At 46.5% G+C, this 27,762-nt stretch overlaps 3 protein-coding genes across 3 annotated transcripts in view; 1 reads left to right on the top strand and 2 right to left on the bottom strand.

The window, feature by feature from the left end:
• The window catches only part of smpd3 (sphingomyelin phosphodiesterase 3), a 34,731-nt gene extending 32,084 nt beyond the window's left edge, over positions 1 to 2,647 (bottom strand). The window contains exon 1 of the mRNA XM_020457101.2: positions 2,464 to 2,647. The gene's annotated coding sequence lies outside the window, so the exon portion shown is untranslated. The remainder of the gene's footprint in view (positions 1 to 2,463) is intronic.
• A 307-nt stretch (positions 2,648 to 2,954) lies between these two features.
• si:dkeyp-50b9.1 (uncharacterized) lies at positions 2,955 to 19,042 on the top strand. The gene is made up of 14 exons (XM_020456153.1): positions 2,955 to 3,015; positions 3,121 to 3,286; positions 4,528 to 4,663; positions 11,797 to 11,989; positions 15,036 to 15,200; positions 16,578 to 16,665; positions 17,221 to 17,345; positions 17,427 to 17,488; positions 17,574 to 17,640; positions 17,858 to 17,942; positions 18,178 to 18,253; positions 18,389 to 18,460; positions 18,639 to 18,770; positions 18,861 to 19,042. The coding sequence occupies exons 2-13, from the start codon at positions 3,143 to 3,145 to the stop codon at positions 18,728 to 18,730; spliced, it is 1,305 nt and encodes a 434-aa protein (XP_020311742.1). The 5' UTR covers positions 2,955 to 3,015; positions 3,121 to 3,142; the 3' UTR covers positions 18,731 to 18,770; positions 18,861 to 19,042.
• si:ch211-194m7.8 (olfactomedin-4) lies at positions 18,141 to 21,615 on the bottom strand. The gene is made up of 5 exons (XM_020456152.2): positions 21,360 to 21,615; positions 20,938 to 21,096; positions 20,568 to 20,780; positions 20,218 to 20,350; positions 18,141 to 20,056 (listed from the first exon to the last, which is right to left on the bottom strand). Exons 1-5 carry the CDS (start codon positions 21,390 to 21,392, stop codon positions 19,218 to 19,220), a joined length of 1,377 nt encoding a protein of 458 aa, XP_020311741.1. The 5' UTR covers positions 21,393 to 21,615; the 3' UTR covers positions 18,141 to 19,217.
• Between the last annotated feature and the right edge of the window lie 6,147 nt (positions 21,616 to 27,762).

Genomic DNA, 27,762 nt, shown 5'->3' with positions numbered 1-27,762 from the left:
TATAGGCTACTTTGAAGATTGAATGCCTATATTTTCTTTACCCACATTTTGAAGATAGCCTATCACACTTGGCCACGAGTTGCAGGTTGTGTTTTAATTAATGGGACACACTTAGGCCTATCAGCTACCAGCATCCTCATGCTCCCTCCCTTGTCACCTCAGCTTTCAGCATCTATCCACGAGAAGGGAGGAGTTTTATAGCACCTGACTCTTTCTCACCACGTCAGCCAAAAAGTGGATCAGAGATGGACACCGACTGAGAGAGCAGCCTGTGCACACCGGCTGTGCCACACCTATCATTGGAATATCATCACCATCCGCAATCAAAGATTTAGTTTCCACTGAATCTACAGCAACATGGGGGCTAAATCAATAGTCATGTTCAGTCAATAACACTAGCCTATTTCAATACTCTTAGAAAAAAATATATAGTATAACCATATAGGGTTCTTCAGCTTATCTCCTAGGGGAATCATTTTTGGTTCTAGGGAGGACCCTTTCCAGAGGGTTCTACCTAGAACCCTCTATGAAGGGTAATTCATAAAACCTTCTGTAAATTGTTCTACCTAGAACCCTCTATGATGGGTTATTCTTATAAAATCCTCTATAAATGGCTCCACCATGAACCCTTTTATCATCTAAAAGTTATTCCTAGAACCCTCTATGAACAGTTCCACCAGTCGTAATAGCCTTTAAAAAAACGATTTATTACAATACATTACATATATCATTAGGCCTTTTGTTGAGGGCTTACTTATACATTAAAACAGTGCTCTGAAACTCCTGGTTTACAGACCACATCAGGTCTTCACGTCACATTATGCTGGCTTGCAAAGTGATGTGTAATTCCTATTGGAATCCAGCCAGAGTGAGGATATCCAACAATTGGTACTTTTAATCACCCACAACATGCATACAGAACACATGTCAGGGTAGGGAAGATTAATTAATGAGAGTACGTAAATGATCTAAACTGGAACATCAATCTCAGTAATGGGTGCAATAAGTCCAACAACTAACAGTTTGGTTTAATTTAGAAAAATGTATATTATTTATCTGTGCATAGCATAAGATTAATGAACCAATCAATCTACATGCAAAAACACAGATATTGAAACAAACAATTCTGAAAATCAACCTGCAATAGACCCTGCTGGGAAATATCATAATGATGGGTGTGGTTTTGAGTCTTTTACTCTACACTCAACTCTGGTTGTAGGTTATTTCATGCCACTGAGTGTTAAGTTAACTTAACTCCTGAATCAACACTAGAAATGTTACACTGAATAATCAACATGAGGTCAGTCAAACTGGCCAATTTACTGTGTACCACACATACTCCCTTCTATTATCCTACAATGCTCAATAAAATCACAGAAAATACTCATTTTAAAGATAGAAACCATGGCAAAGATATCAACTATGTCAGTACAGTATATATAAAATGAATAAGAGAATACCAGATACATTTAGCCTACAAATATTCCTTTATTGGTACAGTTTAAAACATGCTCACACCTATCTTTTTAAGACTACTCAAACTCCTGATGTTCAAGTTTAAACACTGAGGTAAAATAAATTAAAAGTATTCATATTCAAAGTGTTCAATATATGTAGAACCTTTCTTACTTTCCAAAGAATCCTTATTTCCTTCCAAATAATCATAAAATAACCCTTTCTTCTAAAAACGGCTATTGGGATGAAAAAGGTTCTCGATAGAACCCTTTGCCTTTCAAAGAACCCACGGCTTCCAAAAAGGGCTCTTCAGATAAAAACGCTTCTTGGTAGAACCCTATCTCCGCAAAGAACCCTTTTGGAAAGAGTGTAGGCTACAATTCTGATTTCATTCATTCAATTCTACAATACTGATTTCATGCAAACTGTTATTACGACTTCTCATAAAAGGGTATATTTTTCAAACTATGTCCAAGTGACTTCTCCTAGCCACCATGTCCAAGTAACTTCACCTAGCCGCCCGTTGAAGAAGAATATAATATGTAGAGAGACAATTAATTACGAGGAGTAGGCTACATGAAATGTGCGCGCATAATGTTTTTTTTAATTCCATGGGTTTGATTTACTAGACTAGTCTATGTGAAACGAACTACGTCTCCCTTTCTCGCTCTCCCTCGTCTTTTACACACAAACACACACTCGATGTGCCTTGAACATTCGATCCTTGGGACTTATGCAAATACCAGTCAAATCATCCCATTGTGTATGCAATAGTCATTGAGGTGAAAGGAGCGGATTACAAAGACAAAAACGCACCAATAAAGCTATTATAGGCAAGAGGTAACCCGAAGTAACCAATCAGGACCGTTTGTGTATGGTTGAAAATTCACAAGGGCAAAGAAAAATTTCTACTATCGCAACGTGCTCAAGATGTTCTAAAAGCCACATTTCTTCATGAACCCAACCCTTATTCCCTCGCAAATCATGCGATTCAGAATAGCTACTCACTTCTTTCAGATCTCGCTGATTTATTCAAACAGGTGGAACACTATTTCTCTTCGGTATTCTCCCCCTCTGAACCGTGATAATAGCCTTTGATGCTCTCAAATCCAGTCCACTTTATGGCCGCGGAGCCTGTGCTGATGAACTGCGTGAGATTCCTTCCAGCACCACCACACTTTGAACAGCTCCATTGACGTCATAGCTCACCGGCTACGATGCCACTCCCTTTTCATAACGACCACCGCCAATCGAAAGGCAGAGACAATCCCTGAAGCCTCTCATGACGACCACTCTGGTGCTCGTTCGGGCAGTTGGGTTGGTTTTAACTCCATTAAATGCACTATTTGAATTAAGTAGAAATGCAAACGTGAGATTACATGGCCCACTCACACACGCGTCCTGAAACCACTGGTCACTTCTCAGTGAGGTTCTAGTTCGCTTCTTCTGCGCTGTAACATTTCTTAGACTTCAATTCCCAGAATGCACAGTCGGCCACAGTGTTTCCATAGTTACCATAACATAACGTTGGCGTTTTTGTAGGCTACCAGCAGCAGGCAAGTAAGTGGCATAGCTCGTATTAGACACTAGTTAGCTAATTAGCTGTTAGCTTCGACTTGAATGAAAACATGACAAGTATTTGTGTTGTTGTTGTCATTACTGCAGGGTAAATAAAGAGCCTGTGAATATGGATGGTTGTGTGGTCCGTCTCCACACAGTGAAATTCAAGCCCAAAATAGATGGCAGCAGAGGTGACTTTACTGCACAGCCCATCAAAGTTCACTTCTACGAGCTGCTGGGAATCAGTGATGCCAATGAGCTCGTTCCACAGGTACTCGCAACTCCTGCCACTCCCCTGCATCCGTTTGCCTTCTTATCTAGACATACTACCTCGCTCACATTGAATAACTTGTGTGCATCTGTCCATCCCCTCCCTACCATAGCACCCCTTTTCCGCTGAAAACAGCACAAGTGTCATCATACCCACCGACTCTATGATGAATTCCTCTCACAGGCAATCAGATTAATTATAGAGTGCAGTCCAAATGCATCCACTCTTCTGGAACCACTAAAAATAAACGACTGTAATGCCTGGCTCTGCCAAAGGGGTTAGGGAGTGTTGCTGTGTAGCCAAGATGCAACATATAGAACAAATGCCCTTATGCTTGTTTGATCATTAGAAGATACTGTATAGTAGTGCAGCCAAGTCTGTATTCTCATGCGCATTTGTGTGGGTTGTGTGCATGTGTTGCTGCTTGCGGTTTACCCTCATCCTATTCATAGACACACACTGAACCTAGCTTTGGTTGTGAAGTTCATTTGTTTTGCGAAACCACTGTAGATGACTAAACAAATGATTGCAATAGCTACAGTAGAATAGGAGAGAGAGAGGGAGGGTAGAGAGAGAGAGAAAGGGAGAGAAAAATAGCAAGTGCACACATACAGGTGTTGGATCTTAATTTGACCAGTATTGTCGCGGCAAAATAATCCTGCAGCAACAGGATTTGAACGCTTAGTCCATAATGTTGCTTGACTGACTGGTGGTTAGGCTATTAGCTGGACAAAATGAGGATATATGAAAAGTGCAATACTGTTAATATAACCAAGTTCAGGTCATCAGTAAATTTATGTGAATCATGAATCTCGTCTGCATTTAATTCTAAGCAACAAGAGTGTTCAAATTAAGATCTTACAACTGTACACACACACAAAACACACACCTTTTCCCATGATCTCTTTCTCGTCACCCATCTCATTTCCTCTCGTTCATACTTTCATTATGATATTCTTTCCACCCCTTCGACTTCTCTGCCTCCCATTTCCTGGCTCTCTGCCTCCCATTTCCTGGCTCTCTGCCTCCCACGAGCCTGTCTGTACAGATGCGTATTTTATGCATATAGGTCATATTATCATCAATAGTATTCCTCCTGCCGCAGGCCTTTAATTGTCCCATAACTCTAATTATGAATTGATTACACTTTCAAATCCTGCTAAATCCCAGTGTCTTGGAAGAGTAGGATATGAAAGGGTTGTGTGTGTGTGTGTGTTCATGAGTGTGTGTGTTTTCCACAGGTAGAAAATAAGGACATCCTGAGTTCAGTGGTTGCTCTGTTTGATGTGTCTCTCCCTGATGTTGGCCCTCGAGATGTCCATGACACGGTACACAGCCATGGAACGCACACTATTATCCTGCTCAGGCAACCCTCAGGTATACTTCACTTTCTAAAGTATGGTTATTATTCACACAGTTAGAGTGGGCCTTTTTGGAGATAGACATCAGACATCAAACATGTTCTGTAATGTCCTGCTCCATCTTTGTCTCAGCAACCCTCTCTTTCCACCCGCTCCTCTCTCTCTTTCCCCCTGCTCTTCTATCTCTTTCCCCCTGCTCCTCTCTCTCTACCCCATGCTCATCTCTCTCTTTCTCCCCACTGCTCCTCTCTCTTCCCCCTGTTTCTCTCCCCCTGCTCCTCTCTCTCCCCACTGATCCTCTCTCTTTCCCCCTGCTCCCCTCTCTCTCTTTCTCCCCCTGCTCCTCTTTCTCTTTCTCCCCCCGCTCCTCTCTCTCTTTCCCCACTGCTCCTCTCTCTTCCCCCTGTTTCTCTCCCCCTGCTCCTCTCTCTCTTTCCCCCCGCTCTTCTATCTCTTTCCCCCTGCTCCTCTCTCTCTACCCCATGCTCATCTCTCTCTTTCTCCCCACTGCTCCTCTCTCTTCCCCCTGTTTCTCTCCCCCTGCTCCTCTCTCTCCCCACTGATCCTCTCTCTTTCCCCCTGCTCCCCTCTCTCTCTTTCCCCCCGCTCATCTCTCTCTTTCTCCCCACTGCTCCTCTCTCTTCCCCCTGTTTCTCTCCCCCTGCTCCTCTCTCTCCCCACTGATCCTCTCTCTTTCCCCCTGCTCCCCTCTCTCTCTTTCTCCCCCTGCTCCTCTTTCTCTTTCTCCCCCTGCTCCTCTCTCTCTTTCTCCCCCTGCTCCTCTCTCTCTCTCTTTCTCCCCTGCTCCTCACTCTCTTTCCCCCTGCTCCTCTCTCTCTCTTTCTCCCCTGCTCCTCTCTCTCTTTCTCCACCTGTATCTCTCTCTCTTTACCGCTGCTCTTCTCTCTCTTTCCCCCTGCTCCTCTCTCTCTCTTTCTCCCCTGCTCCTCTCTCTCTTTCCCCCTGCTCCTCTCTGTCTTTCTCCCCCTGCTCCTCTCTCTCTTTCTCCCCCCGCTCCTCTCTCTCTTTCTCCCCCTGCTCCTCTCTCTCTCTTTCTCCCCTGCTCCTCACTCTCTTTCCCCCTGCTCCTCTCTCTCTCTTTCTCCCCCTGCTCCTCTCTCTCTTTCTCCACCTGTATCTCTCTCTCTTTCTCCCCTGCTCCTCTCTCTCTCTTTCTCCCCTGCTCCTCACTCTCTTTCCCCCTGCTCCTCTCTCTCTTTCCCCCTGGTCCTCTCTCTCTTTCCCCCTGCTCCTCTCTCTCTTTCCCCCTGCTCCTCGGTCTTTCTCCCCCTGCTCCTCTCTCTCTTTCCCCCTGTTCCCCTCTCTCTTTCCCCCTGCGCCTCTCTCTCTTTTCCCCTGCTCCTCTCTCTCTTTCTCCACCTGTATCTCTCTCTCTTTACCGCTGCTCCTCTCTCTCTTTCCCCCTGCTCCTCTCTCTCTTTCCCCCTGCTCTTCTCTCTCTTTCTCCCCCTGCTCCTCTCTCTCTTTCCCCCTGCTCCTCTCTCTCTTTCCCCCTGTTCCCCTCTCTCTTTCCCCCTGCGCCTCTCTCTCTTTTCCCCTGCTCCTCTCTCTCTTTCTCCACCTGTATCTCTCTCTCTTTACCGCTGCTCCTCTCTCTCTTTCCCCCTGCTCCTCTCTCTCTTTCCCCCTGCTCTTCTCTCTCTTTCTCCCCCTGCTCCTCTCTCTCTTTCCCCCTGCTCCTCTCTCTCTTTCTCCCCCTGCTCCTCTCTCTCTTCCCCTGCTCCTCTCTCTCTCTTTCTCCCCTGCTCCTCTCTCTCTTTCTCCACCTGTATCTCTCTCTCTTTACCGCTGCTCCTCTCTCTCTTTCCCCCTGCTCCTCTCTCTCTTTCCCCCTGCTCCTCTCTCGCTTTCCCCCTGCTCCTCTCTGTCTTTCCCCCTGCTCCTCTCTCTCTTTCCCCCTGCTCCTCTCTCTCTTTCCCCCTGCTCCTCTTTCCCCCCTGCTCCTCTCTCTCTCTTTCTTCCCCTGCTACTCACTCTCTTTCCCCCTGCTCCCCTCTCTCTCTTTCTCCCCTGCTCCTCTCTCTCTTTCTCCCCACTGCTCATCTCTCTTCCCCTCCTGTTCCTCTCTCTCTTTCCCCTGCTCCTCTCTCTCTTTCCCCCTGCTCCTCTCTCTCTTTCCCCATGCTCCTCTCTGTCTTTCTCCCCCTGCTCCTCTCTCTCTTTCTCCCCACTGCTCATCTCTCTTCCCCTCCTGTTCCTCTCTCTCCCCTGCTCCTCTCTCTCTTTCCCCCTGCTCCTCTCTCTCTTTCCCCCTGCTCCTCTCTGTCTTTCTCCCCCTGCTCCTCTCTCTCTTTCCCCCTGCTCCTCTCTCTCTTTCCCCCTGCTGCTCTCTCTCTTCCCCTGCTCCTCTCTCTCTTTCTCCCCTGCTCCTCTCTCTCTTTCTCCACCTGTATCTCTCTCTCTTTACCGCTGCTCCTCTCTCTCTTTCCCCCTGCTCCTCTCTCTCTCTTTCTCCCCTGCTCCTCACTCTCTTTCCCCCTGCTCCCCTCTCTCTCTTTCTCCCCTGCTCCTCTCTCTCTTTCTCCCCCTGCTCCTCTCTCTCTTTCCGCCTGCTCCTCTACCTCTACCCCATGCTCCTCTCTCTCTTTCCCCCTGCTCCTCTCTCTTTCTCCCCCTGCTCCTCTCTCTCTTTCCCCCTGCTCCTCTCTCTCTCTTCCCCTGCTCCTCTCTCTCTTCCCCTGCTCCTCTCTCTCTTTCTCCCCTGCTCCTCTCTCTCTTTCTCCACCTGTATATCTCTCTTTCCCCCTGCTCCTCTCTGTCTTTCTCCTCCTGCTCCTCTCTCTCTTTCTCCACCTGTATCTCTCGCTCTTTACCTCTGCTCCTCTCTCTCTTTCCCCCTGCTCCTATCTCTCTTTCCCCCTGCTCCTCTCTCTTTCCCCCTGCTCCTCTCTGTCTTTCTCCCCCTGCTCCTCTCTTTCCCCCTGCTCCTCTCTCTCTTTCCCCCTGCTGCTCTCTCTTTCCCCATGCTCCTCTCTCTCTCTTTCTCCCCCCTGCTCCTCTCTCTCTTTCTCCCCCTGCTCCTCTCTCTCTTTCTCCCCCTGCTCCTCTCTCTCTCTCTTTCTCCCCTGCTCCTCACTCTCTTTCCCCCTGCTCCCCTCTCTCTCTTTCTCCCCCCTGCTCCTCTTTCTCTTTCTCCCCCTGCTCCTCTCTCTCTTTCTCCCCCTGCTCCTCTCTCTCTCTCTTTCTCCCCTGCTCCTCACTCTCTTTCCCCCTGCTCCTCTCTCTCTCTTTCTCCCCTGCTCCTCTCTCTCTTTCTCCACCTGTATCTCTCTCTCTTTACCGTTGCTCTTCTCTCTCTTTCCCCCTGCTCCTCTCTCTCTCTTTCTCCCCTGCTCCTCTCTCTCTTTCCCCCTGCTCCTCTCTGTCTTTCTCCCCCTGCTCCTCTCTTCTCTTTCTCCCCCCGCTCCTCTCTCTCTTTCTCCCCCTGCTCCTCTCTCTCTCTTTCTCCCCTGCTCCTCACTCTCTTTCCCCCTGCTCCTCTCTCTCTCTTTCTCCCCCTGCCTCCTCTCTCTCTTTCTCCACCTGTATCTCTCTCTCTTTCTCCCCTGCTCCTCTCTCTCTCTTTCTCCCCTGCTCCTCACTCTCTTTCCCCCTGCTCCTCTCTCTCTTTCCCCCTGGTCCTCTCTCTCTTTCCCCCTGCTCCTCTCTCTCTTTCCCCCTGCTCCTCGGTCTTTCTCCCCCTGCTCCTCTCTCTCTTTCCCCCTGTTCCCCTCTCTCTTTCCCCCTGCGCCTCTCTCTCTTTTCCCCTGCTCCTCTCTCTCTTTCTCCACCTGTATCTCTCTCTCTTTACCGCTGCTCCTCTCTCTCTTTCCCCCTGCTCCTCTCTCTCTTTCCCCCTGCTCTTCTCTCTCTTTCTCCCCCTGCTCCTCTCTCTCTTTCCCCCTGCTCCTCTCTCTCTTCCCCCCTGTTCCCCTCTCTCTTCCCCCTGCGCCTCTCTCTCTTTTCCCCTGCTCCTCTCTCTCTTTCTCCACCTGTATCTCTCTCTCTTTACCGCTGCTCCTCTCTCTCTTTCCCCCTGCTCCTCTCTCTCTTTCCCCCTGCTCTTCTCTCTCTTTCTCCCCCTGCTCCTCTCTCTCTTTCCCCCTGCTCCTCTCTCTCTTTCTCCCCCTGCTCCTCTCTCTCTTCCCCTGCTCCTCTCTCTCTCTTTCTCCCCTGCTCCTCTCTCTCTTTCTCCACCTGTATCTCTCTCTCTTTACCGCTGCTCCTCTCTCTCTTTCCCCCTGCTCCTCTCTCTCTTTCCCCCTGCTCCTCTCTCGCTTTCCCCCTGCTCCTCTCTGTCTTTCCCCCTGCTCCTCTCTCTCTTTCCCCCTGCTCCTCTCTCTCTTTCCCCCTGCTCCTCTTTCCCCCTGCTCCTCTCTCTCTCTTTCTCCCCTGCTACTCACTCTCTTTCCCCCTGCTCCCCTCTCTCTCTTTCTCCCCTGCTCCTCTCTCTCTTTCTCCCCACTGCTCATCTCTCTTCCCCTCCTGTTCCTCTCTCTCTTTCCCCTGCTCCTCTCTCTCTTTCCCCCTGCTCCTCTCTCTCTTTCCCCATGCTCCTCTCTGTCTTTCTCCCCCTGCTCCTCTCTCTCTTTCTCCCCACTGCTCATCTCTCTTCCCCTCCTGTTCCTCTCTCTCCCCTGCTCCTCTCTCTCTTTCCCCCTGCTCCTCTCTCTCTTTCCCCCTGCTCCTCTCTGTCTTTCTCCCCCTGCTCCTCTCTCTCTTTCCCCCTGCTCCTCTCTCTCTTTCCCCCTGCTGCTCTCTCTCTTCCCCTGCTCCTCTCTCTCTTTCTCCCCTGCTCCTCTCTCTCTTTCTCCACCTGTATCTCTCTCTCTTTACCGCTGCTCCTCTCTCTCTTTCCCCCTGCTCCTCTCTCTCTCTTTCTCCCCTGCTCCTCACTCTCTTTCCCCCTGCTCCCCTCTCTCTCTTTCTCCCCTGCTCCTCTCTCTCTTTCTCCCCCTGCTCCTCTCTCTCTTTCCGCCTGCTCCTCTACCTCTACCCCATGCTCCTCTCTCTCTTTCCCCCTGCTCCTCTCTCTTTCTCCCCCTGCTCCTCTCTCTCTTCCCCCCTGCTCCTCTCTCTCTTCCCCTGCTCCTCTCTCTCTTCCCCTGCTCCTCTCTCTCTTTCTCCCCTGCTCCTCTCTCTCTTTCTCCACCTGTATATCTCTCTTTCCCCTGCTCCTCTCTGTCTTTCTCCTCCTGCTCCTCTCTCTCTTTCTCCACCTGTATCTCTCGCTCTTTACCTCTGCTCCTCTCTCTCTTTCCCCCTGCTCCTATCTCTCTTTCCCCCTGCTCCTCTCTCTTTCCCCCTGCTCCTCTCTGTCTTTCTCCCCCTGCTCCTCTCTTTCCCCCTGCTCCTCTCTCTCTTTCCCCCTGCTGCTCTCTCTTTCCCCATGCTCCTCTCTCTCTCTTTCTCCCCCTGCTCCTCTCTCTCTTTCTCCCCCTGCTCCTCTCTCTCTTTCTCCCCTGCTCACTCTCTTTCCCCCTGCTCCCCTCTCTCTCTTTCTCCCCTGCTCCTCTCTCTCTTTCTCCCCCTGCTCCTCTCTCTCTTTCCGCCTGCTCCTCTACCTCTACCCCATGCTCATCTCTCTTTCTCCCCACTGCTCATCTCTCTTCCCCTCCTGTTCCTCTCTCTCCCCTGCTCCTCTCTCTCTCCCCACTGCCTCTCTCTCTTTCCCCCTGCTACTCTCTCTCTCCCCCTGCTCCTCTCTCTCTTTCTCCCCCCTGCTCCTCTCTCTCTTTCCCCTGCTCCTCTCTCTCTTTCTATCTCCATGCCCCTCTCTCTCTCTCTTTCCCCCTGCGCCTCTCTCTCTTTCTCCCTGCTCCTCTCTCTCTTTCCCCCTGCTCCTCTCTCTCTTTCCCCCTGTGCCTCTCTCCCCCTGCTCTTCTCTCTCTTTCCCCCCGCTCATCTCTCTCTTTCTCCCCACTGCTCCTCTCTCTTCCCCCTGTTTCTCTCCCCCTGCTCCTCTCTCTCCCCACTGCTCCTCTCTCTCTTTCTCCCCCTGCTCCTCTCTCTCTCTCTCTCTCTCTCTCTCTCTCTCTTCCCTGCTCCTCTCTCTCTTTCTCCCCCTGTTCCTCTCTCTCTCTCTCTCTCTCTGTCTCTCTCTCTCCCCTGCTCCTCTCTCTCTCTCCCCTGCTCCTCTCCCATCTTTCTCCCCCTGCTCCTCTCTCTCTCTCTCTCTCCCCTGCATCTCTCTCTTTACCGCTGCACCTCTCTCTCTTCCCCCTGCTCCTCTCTCTCTTTCCCCCCGCTCTTCTATCTCTTTCCCCCTGCTCCTCTCTCTTCCCCCCTATACCTCTCTCTCCCCCTGCCCCTCTCTCTTTCCTCCTGCTCCTCTCTCCCCCGCTCCTCTCTCTCTTTCCCTCTGCTCCACTCTCTTCCCCCCCTGTTCCTCTCTCTCTTTACCACTGCTTCTCTCTCTCTCCCCACTGCTTCTCTCTCTCTCCCCACTGCTCCTCTGTCTCTCCCCCTGCTCCTCTCTCTCTTTCTCCCCCCTGCTCCTCTCTCTCTTTCTATCTCCATGCCCCTCTCTCTCTCTTTCCTCCTGCTCCTTTCCCCCCGCTCCTCTCTCTCTTTCCCCCTGCTCCTCTCTCTCTTTCCCCCTGCGCCTCTCTCTCTTTCTCCCTGCTCCTTGCTCTCTTTTCCCCTGCTCCTCTCTCTCTCCTCACTGCTCCTCTCTCTCTCTTTCCCCCTGCTCCTCTCTCTCTTTCTTTCTCCCTGCCCTTCTCTCTCTTTCCTCCTCTCACCCCGCACCTCTCTTTCTTTCCCCCTGCTCCTCTCTCGCTTTCCCCCTGCTCTTCTCTCTCTTTCTCCCCCCTGCTCCTCTCTCTCTTTCCCCACTGCTCCTCTCTCGCTTTCCCCCTGCTCCTCTCTCTTCCCCCTGCTCCTCACTCTCTTTCCCCCTGCTCTTCTCTCTCTTTCTCCCCCTCTGCTCCTCTCTCTCTTTCCCCCTCTGCTCCTCTCTCTCTTTCCCCCCTGCTCCTCTCTCTCTTTCCCCACTGCTCCTCTCTCGCTTTCCCCCTGCTCCTCTCTCTTCCCCCTGCTCCTCGCTCTCTTTCCCCCTGCTCTTCTCTCTCTATCTCCCCCTCTGCTCCTCTCTCTCTTTCCCCACTGCTCCTCTCTCGCTTTCCCCCTGTTTCTTTCTCTCTCCAGATGTTTTAGAAGAGTACAGAAGCAGACCACTGCCCATTCCTCGACGGGAACCGGTGAGGTCCCCTGTACCTGCAGTGGTAAATGGGGATAGAGAATCAGAGGGACGATACCTCCAAGTGTTCAGCGAATCAGAAGACAGTTCAGATGACAGCTCTGATGAGAATGAAAATGGCGAGGAGGGCACAGAGCCCAGGTACAGTGCTACAGTAACTCACGCATCACATTTTGCTGCCTCTGACCCACTGTTACATTGGCTCATAGTACTGTAACACTCCTGATTTCAAAAATCTCTTCTTGGTATTGGCAGGTGTGTTGATCCATGAGCTCACACTAATACATGATGGATCTATATAGCACTGACTTAGAATGCCAACATCAGTCTCACTAATCCGTAAACAATTCAAGCATTTAAGACAAACGAATGAATGAACAAACAAACGAATGAATGAATGAAATAAGGGATTTACGCACATTGAAGTCATTTCCAAATGCATTGCCGTAGTGAGTGCCATGGAAATTATATTTATTGGTCTGAATACTGGGTTGAAGATGAATATAAAGGTAGATCCTCAGGGGAACCATAAAGCTGATAGGATTGTTTGGTGCTTAAATAGGATGGGCTGAAAGACACGAACAGAAGAGGGGCTACCAGAATCCCTGCTCTGGAATAACAGGGCAGATCCAACTTTGACCCTAAATCCAATGAGATTGTGTTTTTGTTGTTGTTGATTTTACTTTGAATTCACGTTAGTTGACAAGCTTCCTGCCATCCAGGACCTATATACTAGGCGGTGTCAGAGGAAAGCCCAGAAAATAGTCAGAGACTCCAGTCAGCCAAGTTATAGACTGTTTTCTCTGCTACCTCACTGCAAGCATACCGGAGTGCCAAGTCTAGGACCAAAAGGCTCCTTAACAGCTTCTACCCCCAAGCCATTAGACTGCTGAACAATTCATAAATATCGCCACCGGACAATTTACATTGACCCCCCCCCCCCTCTTGCACACTGCTACTTGCTGTTTGTTTGTTATCTATTCATGGTCGCTTCGCACCCACCTACATGTACAGATTACCTCAACTAGCTTGTACCCCCTGCACACTGACTCGGTACCGATGCCCCCTGTATATAGCCTCGTTATTCTTACTATTTATTTTTATTTTAGCCTACTTGGTAAATATTTTCTTCTTACTGAACGGCACGGTTAACATAACCTTTTGCAGCCAAACGCCCTTGTGGCATTCTTTCTACGATGGAAATCAAAGTAGTGTTGGGAAAGTTCTTCCCAACACTGTTGCAGAAGTTCCCACAAATGTGTTGCACTTTGTAGGTTGCTTTGCGTTCACCCTTTCTGCCCAGTTCATCTCAAACCAGCTCCATGGGGTTTAAGGCTGGAGACTGTGCTGGCCATTCACACGTTTTGAAGCCTACTGTCTTGTTCTTTTCTTCTAAAGTAGTTCTGACATAGCCTGGAGGTATGTTTTGGGTCATTATCTTGCTGTACGATGAACCTCTGCAAAAGGCTGTGATCGCCGTTTTGGTTCAGCGTGCCACTCACTCTGTGCAAGTCGCCAACTCTGGATCCAGCAAAAGTGCACCAGACCATCACGCTGCCTCCTCCATGTTTGACAGTTGCTGTCACACACTGAGGAACCATCCTTCCGCCTACTTGACGGCGTACAAAAACCCTGCACGATGAACCGAAGAGTTCATATTTGGATTTATCGGTCCAGAAGACCTCCTTTAGGTCTTCAGTTGTCTGCTGGCAGTGCTTCGTGGCCCAGGCAAGCCTCTTTCTTATTTTGTTATCTTAGCAATGGCTTTCTTACTGCCACTCGACGGCTCAAACCTACAGCTCAAAGTCTTCTCTTCACAGTTGAAACAGACTTGCTTACGTTGACCAGTGTCAAGCTGTGTCTGAAGCGGTTGTCCTGTGAGCCACCTGTCACGCAAGCTGTTGACTCTCAGAGACGCCCGATTCTGTTGTGGCTTTGGGTCTGCCAGACGTCTTCCCGTCAGAGTCTCCAAGTGCCTTTTGATGGTGTAGGAAACTGTACTCACTGACACCTTGGCTTTCTTTGCAATTTCGCTAAAGGAAAGAACTACACTTTTAAGGGTTATAGTGGTCTGTCTGTCTTCCTTTGTTAATAGCTTCCCCCCCTCACCATTATGATAGCAATATACTACTTCCTGCCGTACAACACCGTCCAAATAATGCTTAAGGTCTTGTAAGTCAGCATTTCACGGTAAAGTCTACAGTCGGCTCGTTTGATTTGATTTTGATTTCAAATCAATCCAATGTAAATCAAAAGTAAACCTTGGACTGACTTCTGTGCCCAGTGAGTAGTGTCCGACTGTGTTTTGAGTGTATTACATACATTGTGACGTGGTCTCAGGACTGTGAGTTGTCCGCTTGTTGTGTCAATATCCTCCAGGTGTGTGTGTTCATGTGCGCACGTATGCGGGTGTGCGTGTGAGAGTGCATGTGTGAGCGTAAGTGTGTTGATAGCTGTAAGGTTGTGTCTCTGCATTTTGATGTGATGCTAATGGACATGAATGACAAATGAGGGCAAAGTAAACCCAAGGCGAGACCGGGCTAACAAGAGCGACTCTATTAAAGATAATGAGATTACGGGACTATGAGGATATATCCACTCCCAAGGCTGACACTGCTGTCAGCCAAGTGCTCTCACTTGTCCAACTAGAGCTTAGCTTCCCTGCAGCAGAGCAGAGCAGAGTAGAGCAGGGCAGGCCCAACTAACATTAGCACTGATGCTCTGGAGATGACATTTCCTGGAAGGGAGAGTCCATGTAAAAACACCCACTACTCAGTTCCTGCCTGCAGTACAGCTTTATCACAGGGGAAGAAACAAACCTATACCGAACAGTATGAGGTTACTCTATTACAGAGCACTGAAGCACCCCAAAGTACAAGGCGATGTGGTAGAGAGCTGAAACACTACCGCTCAGAGCTTTTAGAGCATGGAAACATTATGATATGTAACTTGTGTGCCGACACCGTTTTGCAGATTGATTATCAGACAGCAGAGGCATGGCTAAATATCTTCTTGTGATTTGTTGTGAAAAACCTTGTAGTGTTTGTTTACTAGCTTGTGTGCCTCGGTGTGCCTCATCAGCTTGTGTAGCAGTCGCCATACCTCTAGTCGTCTTATAGTAGGAGGACTGTTTGGCCCAGTCAGTCCATCTCTGTGTGTCTAACTGTGCAGGGATCCATCCCTGTAGGTCTGCGTGGGAGACCTTCTGTACAGGGCTGGAGGAGTTCCTGGCCAGGGCACGGGAGCGGAGGGCACAGAGAGACACTCCAGGAGACGACCAGCCACTCCTGCCCACAGCTGTGGGAGCTGAGTCACTCATCGTAGGGGCTGCAGCGTACGAGTTAAAGACATTGTGAGTAGCCGTATGAGGCCAGGCGTAAGACATCAGGTACACAGGGATATGTGGTACTGTGGTAAAATGAACAAAGATTACAGTCAAAATGTAACACAGGAAAATGATCCTAGGTGAGGTGATGGGGCTTTCGGTGAAAACTTGGGACAGGTTACACCCTGAAAGAGTTACTATACTTTTTGCTGAGCTCTAGCCCAGGGTTTGCCACAGGAACATCATTTCCTTGTCTGTCTTCATCTACATTTCTCTCCCAAAATCGGTTTCCTGTTATTTATCCTTTTTCAGTCCTCTGTCAACAGCATAGGAATTCCTGAGCACCTGTCTCTGTTTTTGCACAGAAGAAAATGCATTTACATCAGGGTGTGGAACCATGTTTCCAACATTCTATTTGAACCCACATTTTTATGTATCTGGTAGGACATATTAAAATGGAATGTTTTAGCCCCAAGGCCGTCCGGGAAGTGCCCTTAAACACAATGACCCAGTCAGTATAGGGAATAGACTGGGTACAGTGTCGAGCAGGCATTACCATTTCCATCCATCCTCTCCTCTTGGACTGGGTGGATTCCTTCCAGGTTTTTTAAAGAGTTTACAAAAAAATGTATATCTTCAAGCTGAAAGAGGCCTTGTCATTATAAGTCCCCTTCTGGAAGTCAAGTCTGGGTCCCACCCTTTGTGGCCTGCATCCCTCCCACACCCTCTCGGCTTGCCTGCCTCTATTTCCAGAAGATGGCTGAACTGAACACTGCGCTGAGCTGTGAGGGAGGTAGTGTGTAATTACCTCCCAATGAGAGAGCAGCAGCAGCGTTCTGCTTCCCTTCCTACTGCTGCCCCCACCTCTCCCCTCTCCTCTCCCTGCCAATGGCTTCCACCTCTCCCCTCTGCCAACCCGAGCCTCCACACTTTCACAGTTTGTCCAGTGAAGTGGATGGTGGTGGCAGAGTGAGAAACTGTGCTTAAGAGTCTGCAGCTCAACAGTGTTTCAGATCTTCTGCTTTAGAGGCACACCAGTCCATTGAACGTGGTCCTTAAAATAGGAACTGTATTATTAATCACATTTGGAAGTATTACCCCTAGTGGTTACTTATGGACATAACAAGCAGTATTAACAGAGATGGTAATGGCCATAAGGAGAGGGATCAACTCAGGCATAGATGCTTGCTAGCTAATCGTCATAACTGGTGGGATCATCACTAATGCATGCAATGCAGGAGTATAAGAGCATCACTGGTAATGGGGATGATAGTAGTGTGGCCATCATGTGCATTACCGCTATAGTAATGGCTATTGGCGGAAATATGGACATGCCATTGAGCGAAAGCAAACAACAACACTACTGGGAAACGCAAAGGTCTGACCTCTCTTTCACCCTACCAGGTCAACAGGAGAGAAGGTGCTACAGTTATCTCTGATGGCTACCAGGAAGCGCTATCGGAACTGTGGAGTGGGTCGCTACATCATAGAGGTAGGGTGGGGCTGGGGCATGTGTTTGTCAGCTCAGTGGGAATATACAGTAGAGGTTCCCAGTAGCTATGTGAACCGTGCTTTAGTGAGAACCTGAAATCAGAAGAAATTCCCTCTGTAATGTTGGGCTATACTGGTTTGAAAAATAGTAACTGGGAAATCCAGTTAAAAATAATATTACTAACTAAAAGTTGTACATGATGAAAGGTCAAAATGCTGTAACCACAGAGCCTTAACTATACAGAATGTACATTTTCTTTAACTATGAACCAGCGGTCTGTTATTATGTCAGGAGTTTGGGTGTGTCAGTCAAATCAAGGCAGCGCTCTTCTCTGTCTGCTGCGCAGTCATACAGCATCTCTGATTCTCTCTCTGTCTCTGTGCGGTTAGAGGGCCCCCTGCTTGCCATGAGAGGATTTGCAGATCTTTACAGTGAACTACTACTGTATGGTTCTGCAGTACCTGTCAGTTCCAAATCTACCAGCATCTGTGTTTGATGATGATATACTATTATAAAAGCTTAGCGTTGTTTTCGTTATTCCTCTGTGGTGGTCAGCTGCTGAAGACCCAATCAGTGTGTGGGGCCTACGATGCGTTCCTCGCTCACGCTGACACAGACGCGGTGGACTTCTTCTCACGCTGTGGCCTCACTGACGACGCCCTGCTCAACGACAAGTTCAGGTACTGAAACACATCCTCACCGGCAGCAGTCTGCATGTTCACCATGTTGTTTACATCTTGCCTCTGTCTATCTTTCATCAGAGAAGTGAGGGATGAGTGGACCAACACCACTCTAATGAGTTATCTACCTCCCTTCACCACAGGTGAGCCACCTGACATTTACCACATAGGGAGCTCCATACTGGTCATATCAATAAATCCAGCCTTTACCATCCTCTCTTCCTCTAGAGTCAGAGAGCCGGAACCCTGGGTTTTCCTTGATGCTGCCGGAGCTCAAGCTGGAGGTGGAGATGGCGTGAGTTAATTAGGCACACAACGTGACACTCCCCAGCTGTGGCCATAGAGACCACCCCTGTTTATTAGAGCAGAGACTATATAAAGTAGCACATAGGCTGCACAGCAATGTCTCAGTGTTATTACATGGTGGAACATCATACATAGAAAGTGAGATCACACACTATGATTGTTGTGCCCTGTCAGAAGGTAATTGTTGTCTCCTCTATCTCTGTCAGGAGGACAAAGGCCCTGGCAGCCTATCAGCAGCAGGCCGTGTGTGTGACAAGGCTAGTCAGAGAGGTCAAGACCCTTAGAGAACAGGTGAGACTAATCAGCCACTCCTCCTTTGAGGATATCCTATGGAATATATAGCCTGGATAGATAACTGTACATCAAATCAAATTGTATTTGTCACAACAGGTGTAGACTTTACTGTGAAATATTGTCTTACGGGTCCTTTCCCAACAAGCCAGAGTTAAAAAGTCAGAAAATTAACAAAATAAAAATAGGTACACAATAAAATATACATCATGTGTATTTGTGTTAATGCATTCAGCTGGAGTTACAGAGGAGAGATGTGGACAACCTGAACAATGAGCTGGACAAGGAGAGAGAGCGACGGCACAGAGTAGGTCCGTTTCACATGGGTTTATATACTCATATAATATACTCAGAAATAGGCCCTACTCCGTTTTGATCAGACATATCCACAATGCTGTACAGAATTTAGATCATGAAGCATTGTTGTGCGTTGATTGTGTGTACAGAGCAGCAGTTCTTGGAGTACAAACTAAGGAAGACACGACAGCTCCTAGAGAGGCAGGTGATTTACGACTCAGGTCAGTGTGGCTAGCTTTGCCAACATGTTCTGATTGCATTGCTAGTCCTTCTAGCACCCTGCACTGGCCATACCAAGTTACTGATATCTCCATGAAGCTATGTTTTTATATTTATATCTATGTTTGAATGTGAACATTAAACAGTATTCATTTGCTTTAAGGATGTTCTGCTTTTCAGATGATCCCAACCAGAATGACCCGGAATCTCCCAGTGAACCCATCAGCTCACCTCCCAGTCCTTTGGACCTGTCGCTAGATGCAGAGATGTAGGAGAGAGGCTGAAAATGAAATCAAGCTGAAAAAGATTCCGGTACAATTTGCAGGACAAGAGAAACAATACTTTCTATTTTGGAAAAAAAGGGCTCATAACTAATGGAATTTTCTATGTATTTCTTTTCAGGGCACAAGAGCACTATTATGGATACAACAAGACTACACTGACAGATCATATCATCTGTGTGTGTGTGTTACATGTCTACCTTAGTAGCTTTGGGGAAAGGAAAGTGAAATGCCCCCATTGAGAAAAAAGATTGACTGAATAAAGTAATTTAGAGCTCAGTTCAGTCTGTTAATTGTGTTTTATAGCACCTCAACACAGTTAAAACCCACTCTTATTAAAATCAAAATAATTGAGGCTCATTGCTGTGGTTTTATTTTTTAGGAAGAAGTCAAGTTTAGAAAGACCATCAGAAAAACAGCAATATGTGGGATTTGTCACACAGTATACACTGTTTCTACCTCATGTACAAGGTTGACTTTAAAAGATAGCTTGGTAAGACAGAAGGTAACCATCATTGTACATGTAGAGCTGCCTGTCAATGGGGTTGTAGCTCAGACTGGCCACACCGTTCTCAATCTTCTCCAGGGGAAGAGCCAGGGTGTTGTCGTCTTTACCTGTCGCTGTGTCAAACGCATAGAACACCTCCTCATGGAACCGGTCAATGTAACGGGTGGCATACAGTATTCCGCACACCATGAAGGCGTTAGTCACTGACTTCTTGAAGAGGCGCGTGGTCCAAGTGTGTGTCACGTTGAACGCCTCGCTGTCTAGCCGGCTCAGCACCAGGTTCCCATGGTTACCCCGTGTGCTGTAGATCACCCACAGGCCAGTTTCATCAGCAGCAAAGTCGATGTCTGTCCAGTCTTTACAGTTGTAGTAGCAGTAGGGAAACTCGTTGTTGGTACCGATGTCTGGGATCTTCAGACGAGTTGTGACCTTGGTTTGTAGGTCATAGCGGCACAGCTCAGGGGAGTAGTAGCAGTTATAAAACACTGCCTCACCATACACCACCGTGCCGGAGCCCTGGATGGCATTAGCATGGCTGTAGGACGGTGCCACGGACACATCCTCGTGGTTCTTGGAGGCCATGAAGTCGTCGTAGGAGCGGTAGCGTCGAACGATGTTCCCCAGTCTGTGGCTGCTCACGAGGGGCTGAACCCAGTAGAACACCCCACTGCCCTCCTGGTCTTCCATGACCTGCTTGGCCTGGCGACCCCAGGACCCAGATGTATAGCTTTTGCCATACGGGCTGATCTTTGTGATCACAGGGGTACTGATGTTGGACATGATGCGTTGAGAGCAAACACCTTGCTTGCCTGAGAAAAGAGACAATGGAGTCAATCAGATGGTCATATAGTCAGGGCAGGATTGATTTTCTACATCAATAAAAGTCCAAATGATGGCAATTAATCAACAACAAAAAATCCATAACATATTTTAGCTATCTCACAGAAACATACATAAACACAACACTCACTTATGAACTCCTCTGGGATTGTCCTGCAGGACTCCACGCCATTCTTCAGCGAGCGGAGTTTTTCCTTCACCGTCTTCATGTTAAAGGTGTTTGACAAATGCATCTTATCTACCTCCTTACGTACCTTACCTATCTGGGAGAAGTGACAAAATTAGCATATTACACATTAGACTACCCAGAGAAAGACCTTGGCAAGCTCTCATTTCTTCCCCATTTGAGATGCATGTATAACCACCTTGGCCACATGTTGTAATTCATCTATATATCCGTAGGTTGAGAGGGTTGTTGTTGTGATAGCATGTAAGATTGTCCAAAAAGACATGTACTAAAGCGAGCTACACTGTATGTACCTCTTGGGTCAGTTTCTGAGTCTGATCACTTGGCTTGTCTTGGTGTATGGAACTGATGTCTTCCTCCAGCTCCCTCAGTTCCTTAGCTAGTTGACGCAGGTGCAGGGCGGTGTACAGACCCTGGTCGTTCAGGTACTGGTACGGCTCCAGGCGAGCTGTCACATTCTTAATGGTGGCCTGGATCTCAGGAAGCCTCTCGTTGGACAGCTTCACCTAAACAATCAGTTGAGAATATCAGCTATCAATCAACTTAAAACACACTAGTATTACCCTAAGAGATCATTTTTATATCCCATATCCAGGGTCATGTTGTTTGTGGAACAGGAAAACATTTCAGAACATAATCATAGCCCACTGTAACACGCCTTACCTGTGCCTGGAGGCTTTGCAGGTTGTCGCCACAGTCCTGCACCAGCTGCAGCGCCCCCTCAAACTTCCTGGCAGGGAACGCCCAGACACTACTGTTGACCTGACATGAACATGAGTCATCCTTCTTCAAGCCAGGAATGCGCTGGGCATCACCATTACTCTGTGTATGCACAACATGCAGAGAAAAGCATGTTAAATTGTTCACACACACCAAAATAAAAACATCTACTTGAACAGAAATATATTATAATATAATATATATAATATTCTATCATTCCTTAAAAAAAAAAAAGATATGAACAATTCAGGTGTGCTGTAATTACAATGAACATAAACCTGTGGAGGTTTAAAAAAGATATTAGATGTATGATATAGGTCATGTAAAATAGTACACAGGCAGTGTGGACAAAGAGTAGCACTCACAGTGGATGTCAGGAGCAACAGGAGCAACAGCATGGTCAGTGTTAGAGTACCCACGGTACACTGAAACGAAAAGGAACGACTTTGGCTTTTAAGCACACAGACACACAGATGTACACAGCCACAGATGTTACTACTTTTGCTGTAGAAGGCAGGTTTTTCTATGTAAATGCAGAGGTTGAGAAAGGTCTAGCTCATCACTAGGATATGAAACCATTAAACCAAAATATGGACATGTACTGTGGTTGTGGCGGAATCAGTGACAGGAAGTGTGTTCCATATTTCTACCTCTTTGTGCAATTCATGATTCCCTTACTGCGCAACCCACTTTGCTGAGGTCTTCACATTTCACAAAAAAATATGTTATGAAACATGTGTGCACTGTGGACACATTTACATACCTGCATATCTACGCTGAGTGTACAAAACAATAAGAACACCTTCCTAATAGTGACTTGTTTCAGGAAAATAGGTGTATGTTGCGGGTCGTTACTTCACAGCAGAGCCATTTTAATCTAAATGCATTTTTGGGGAGAAATGCCTTCTGGAACATTTGAACTTTCATGTGCCTTAATAACAGACTTGTATGCCATCTGTAAATACAAATATATGTGTTAAATTACAAGTCTAGCTGGTTTAGCCACATAAAAAGAAAGCAACCTTCCAATAATGCATAATTGGCTGAGATAATGAATGGGCTGGACACACCGAGAGATGAGTTCGGATTGGTCTGCCATATAGCACGCTTCTGTCAATTTGAGCTGGTCAGAATGTGTAGGTAATCCTGTCTATCGTGGCTTTTTTTAAATGCATTGTAGTAGAACTGTATACATGTTGCTCTCCACGTTCGGGAGGACCAAGTTCTGAAATCAGTGGAATTGAATTAGAGCATGATTGCTAAAGAGATGGAGAAAACAGATTACAGATTACATCTTCAAACTAAGTGCAACCATGTCATCCGTGACGATGTATACGGTTAAAATGGTCTAGCTAGCTACATTTTCAGATATTACAAGTTTCTAATTTTGACAAAGTCATTTTAATTTCAAATGAAAGTGTACTGTTAGCTAGCTAGCTAATGTTAGCTGGCTGGCTCGCTAGCTAACGATACGTGTATATGATCTTATTATTCCTATCTCAGAGCCATTTGCTTGGCTAGTTCGTCTAATGTTAGCTTGCTAACATTGAACCTGGTTGGTTAGCTACCTGCATATTCATGCAGGGTAGTGATCACATGAGTTGGGATTATGGTTTATTGTGTACCTAGCTAGCTACATGTCTTATTAACAAAAGACTCCTCCACTATGCAAGTAACCATTTCAATAGAATGTCACTGCAACAACTGTTGATAGACGTAGCTGGTAAATTCGTTCTGGCTATCTGCTCCGATATCAGAACACGGATAAGAGTCTAGCTAGCCACATTTTCAGATGTTACACATTTCTAATTTTGACAAAGTCGTTTTCATTTTAAGTTAAAGTGTACTGTTAGCTAGCTAACGATATGTGTATGATCTTATTATTCGTATTGCAGAACCATTTGCTTTGCTAGTTATAACCTAATATTAGCTGGGTCATTCCAGAATTGGAGGACAAATGAGTCACTTTTGAAAAATGAACCCTTTATTTGATCATTTTGTTATGGAAAAAAAAACTGGTAATAAACCGTCAAATTATTTGATTCCTCCAGCTCAGGCATCAAAAGTACACTTTTTATGATGTTTTGTGTGCTATGCTTGGCGCAAACCTGATACAAATACTCAGGAACCTGAAAAAATTATATTTTAAATGATTGTTTAATAAATCATTTACAATTATGTAAAGAAAGTCGCATTCAATTTCAGATAAGACTTGACTTATGAAATCTTGCCCAACCATTCAATAGTCACGTTTTTTAAAACTAATTTCAGTATTTTCAAATATGTTACGCATATAATCATTCAAACTATTAGAAGGACAATAGGTTAAACCCTTGTGAGTTTAGAAAATTATTTAAGATGATTTTAATAAAACTGATATGGTAACAGGGTTGAAATGAAAGTTACAGGGTTGCACAAAGTAACATGACATAAATCATGACATAAATGTGACAAATAAATACCCAGGACCACAGGAACGTTGTTTAATAATATTTACTATATCTTTTCAAATGAGGATCAACAGGATGAGTATGAATGATAAAAAATAAACATGTCAACAAGACCACAAACTGGATCTGATCAAATATTAAAATGGACAAATGTAAAAAATAAATTGTCATATTACAGTAGGGTGACATTAAATGAGCATATCAAAAATAGTCATGCACTGATCAATATTTTAGAAAGCTGATGTTCTCTTCAGATAATTTTAGTGGCTGGCCAGAGTATCCCATACCTCACTTGCGATGGCCATGTGGTGTGAGGTAATGTTCTCTGGGGGAGGAATGAGGGCCAGCAGATCCTCAAAGGGATACCAAAGGTTTTTTTCTGGCCATTGCGGGACAGTTTACCCCCACTCTCTGCATACATTTCACCTGGCAGTGGGTCTTATTCACCTCTTGGATGATCCCTGAGTAGATGGTGTGGTGGTACACCAGGGCACACCATTTCCCCACAACCTCTGGACATTGCCACTGCACTTCTTCTGGTGTGCTGTGTATGGGGTCTTCTGTGTGGTCATCTGTGAGATTAAAGCTGAAGCACTTTGTTTTTTTGGCAATCATACTCCAGATTCCCTGCTGCAGAACACAGGCAGCGAACGTCGCGGTAGAGAATGATCCCAGGTGAAAGAGTGACCACCTGGTGGAGCCTCATTGTGGGCGGTACGGCTGGAAGGTCAGCTGGCATTTCTTTCACTGCATCCTCCACAGTTTGCTCCTGGATGTAAAACAATTTCACCTTTGATTGTCCCTCACTCAGAGCTTGGTACAGGGATAATGCCGTGGGGATATCAACTCTGTGGGGATATCCTCTTCAATGTGCCACCCACACCACCTGGGGCACCTTTGCCACGACTGGGTTCGAAGTAGTTCCAGGTTCCTCTTGTAAACCCCTTCTTGAAAAGTGTCAGTACAAAAGAGGTACAAATTACCACACGGCCTGTACTGTGTGCAGGGATCATTGCTAAAATATATATATATATATATATATATATTTTTTTTAAATAGACGGTTGTCACATCCGGGCATCTCTCTTGGATTTCCCTCATGATGGGCTCCAGGTGTTGCTATATGGCAGGTGGTCCCTTCAGTCTGGATCATTTTTGTGCACTTTGTCCACACTGGCCTACTGAAGGTAGGAGATGCTCTGTAGTGGCTTTTGAGGGGATAGATATTAATTGCTGCATTGCTCATATTCCCCATACATACATTGCTTGTTTGTGGGGTCACGTTATGTCATGTGTCAGGCTCTCCACATCGGATGAGTCGATGATGTGCATCTGGTGAAGCTTTTTGGCAATAAAACCTAGATTTTCATGTTGTTTGCACATGCATGTGTTGGACGCACAACCCAGTAGGGCCGAAGTGTGCAGAGCGGTGAATATGATAGACAGAGGTTGGTAATGCTCATCCAGGAACTTCAAATTGAGGTTCTTCATTGAATCCACCAGTAATCTTTTCTGCATTTTCTTGTCACCGTTTGCTTTTCCCCCCAGTTGTGATCCTGCTGATATCATCAAATAAAAATAATAATCTCACCGTTGATCTCATCGTGGCAGCAATACCCTCGGGCTTCTTCCTCTGGTACCTGTAGACATTTTCATTTGCCAGTTTTGTCCACCTCCTTGAAAATCCAAAAACCTCCTCTGCCAATCTCTGCAACCTGTACTTTTTCAGGATTCTGCTGGTGACTATTCCTGCAATGACTTGTCTGTCACGCTCCCTCTTTGAATGTGCGTACTTGTTACATATTTCCTCAGCTACTGCTGTATGAAACAACAGGGTTCTCCTTAAGGATGTGCCCGAGATTTGCGGAACAGACTTGTTGACTTTGGATCTTGGAGACGGGTGGTCCCATTTCGATTGTTGGAGCCGCTTTCTGTATTTTTCTGCTCGCTGTTCGACTTTCCTCAACTGATCTTGTAGTTTCTGCAGCTCATGGTTGAATTTCTTTGGCAGCCCTCCTTTTTCTTATCCGAAGATCACGTTGCCTAAAAGAAACAAATATATTGTCACCTCACTATTTCACCTGCAGAGTGAACTGAAGGAGATTCAACCCTAATACTGTAGTGCAATCTATGCTAATGTACGCTTTTTCTCAGGAATAGATGCTAGCTGTGGAATGTAGCGTTACTGTCAAGGTCAAGGACAAACTTAGTTTTACATAAATAAAAACAGAACTTTGAAATGAATTTGCCTTATTCTGATAATGAGTAACAGGGTTGTGCTGGTTAGAGTGACACTCAATTAAGGCTGAAAAGATTGGAGGAATATAAAAGAGAGGACATACCTTTGGTCTACCCATGGTGTTAGCAAATGGCTTGATGATATTTCCTCTGTCATGTGACTCAGTTTTTTTTTAGGTCCTCTGCCAGGCTAAATTATCATGACACAAGGGCGAGACCCAGATGCAGACACAGGAGGCATATGGTTGGAGTTTTACAATGTTTAATAATCCAAAAGGAGGAGGCAAGAGAATAGTAGTGGACAGGCAAAAGGTCAAAACCAGATCAGAGTTCAGGAGGTGCAGAGTAGCAGAAAGGCTCATGGTCAAGGCAGGCAGAATGGTCAGGCAGGTGGGTACAGAGTCCAGAACAGGCAAGGGTCAAAACCAGGAGGACTAGAAAAAAAGAGAAAAGGCATGAGTATGGGAAACCCATTGGTTGACTTGGAACATACAAGATGAACTGGCACAGAGAGACAGGAAACACAGAGATAAATACACTGGGGAAAACAAGCGACACCTGGAGGGGGTGGAGACAATAATGAGGACAGGTGAAGAGATCAGGGTGTGACATTAATAGGTTTCTGGTAACAGGGCTGCATGCATGTTGTGGGACACAACTTCAGTGCATAATTGATGTCATTTAAAATATGTTGATGATTAAACAAATTGTTTTAACAATTACAAGATACCTATAACAAAATAATACCAAAACAAGTAGATTTAAAACTTATTTTAACTGTTATATTTGGTCATCAAGAAGGTGGGACAAGAGAAATGCCATTTTAGGGGGTGCTCGAGAGCTATTTGGTATTTTAAATAATTTTGGAACCACTTTTCTACAACTATATATACATTTTGTCTCATGACAAGTATCATTTACACAAGTGCATGTTTTAGCATTTTGGGCCTGGATTATTAGACATTTCCAGGGTGGGACAGAAAATATCCTCCAATTGTAGAAAGACTCAGCTACCTAACAGTGAACCTGGTTGGTTAGCTACCTGCAGATTCATGCAGGGTACGAACGTCATGAGAGGGGATTATGGTTCATTGTTTACATAGCTAGCTATTTGTCTGAACAAAAGACTCCACTATGCAAGTAACCGTTTCAATAGAATGTCACTGCGACAACTGTTGATAGACGTAGCTGGTAAATTCGCTCTGGCTATCTGCTCCGATATCAGAGCACTCTCGTCTGAGTGCCAGAGCGCAGAATAATTGATTACTTTATGAACGCCCAACACCTGTTGATTTTGGCCGGTGTCAGTAAACGTTGGCAAAAATCGTCAATTGTTGCCTGCAGCACAGTTGCAGTAACCAACGCACTGGATAACATAACAGCCTAACCAGCGCTGTTAGGGCGAATTAAATGGTCAGTGAGCTGTTCACTCATTTGTGTCTGGAAGTAGCTAGTAAATTACAGTAGCCAACGCTCGGACCAACCAAAAAGGTGAACTAGGATTTAGAACGCCGGCCAGCTGTTAGTCGCCATTTTGGCATTGTTGCGTCACTGGCAGGAGAGAACATGTTGGAACTCCCAAAAATGTATGAATTTACCAAGAGTAGCTCCGAGTATGAGAATTAGTTAATAACAGAGGATGAAATAAAGTCAGTTGGGGAGCCAATCAACCTACTGAAGCCGTTCATGTTTGAGCTGATCGATGCCCCAGATCAAAGAGTTTGTTCTCGTAGCAGTGACACAGATACGCCGCCTGAAACACCTCAGTGTAGCTGTGCCACAATTGGGTGAGTGCGGATGCTGCCAGATAATGGCTAGAGAGTGTGTGTGTTGTAGCGAGATGGTAGCAATATAGCACAAAATCCCAGCGGATGATGGCTATATTACATCCAGTCAGAGGTTCCTCTCAGTCTGTCTGGATGGCGATGTTTTTGACATGTCACTCATCCTTATGAAGGACATTCGGAAAGAATAGATACTCAACCAGTCAGCAGCCAGTTAAATAATTGCTTAAATTTAGCTTTATTATAAATAGCCTGTAACGATGTTTATCACAAGCGCTGTTTGGCGCGATGGTAACG

This window comes from Oncorhynchus kisutch, linkage group LG22, assembly GCF_002021735.2.
Source record: "Oncorhynchus kisutch isolate 150728-3 linkage group LG22, Okis_V2, whole genome shotgun sequence".
In the NCBI taxonomy this organism is placed as follows: Eukaryota; Metazoa; Chordata; class Actinopteri; order Salmoniformes; family Salmonidae; genus Oncorhynchus; species Oncorhynchus kisutch.
The sequence above is the reverse complement of the archived record's forward strand: the minus strand, read 5'-3'. Positions and strand labels throughout refer to the sequence as shown.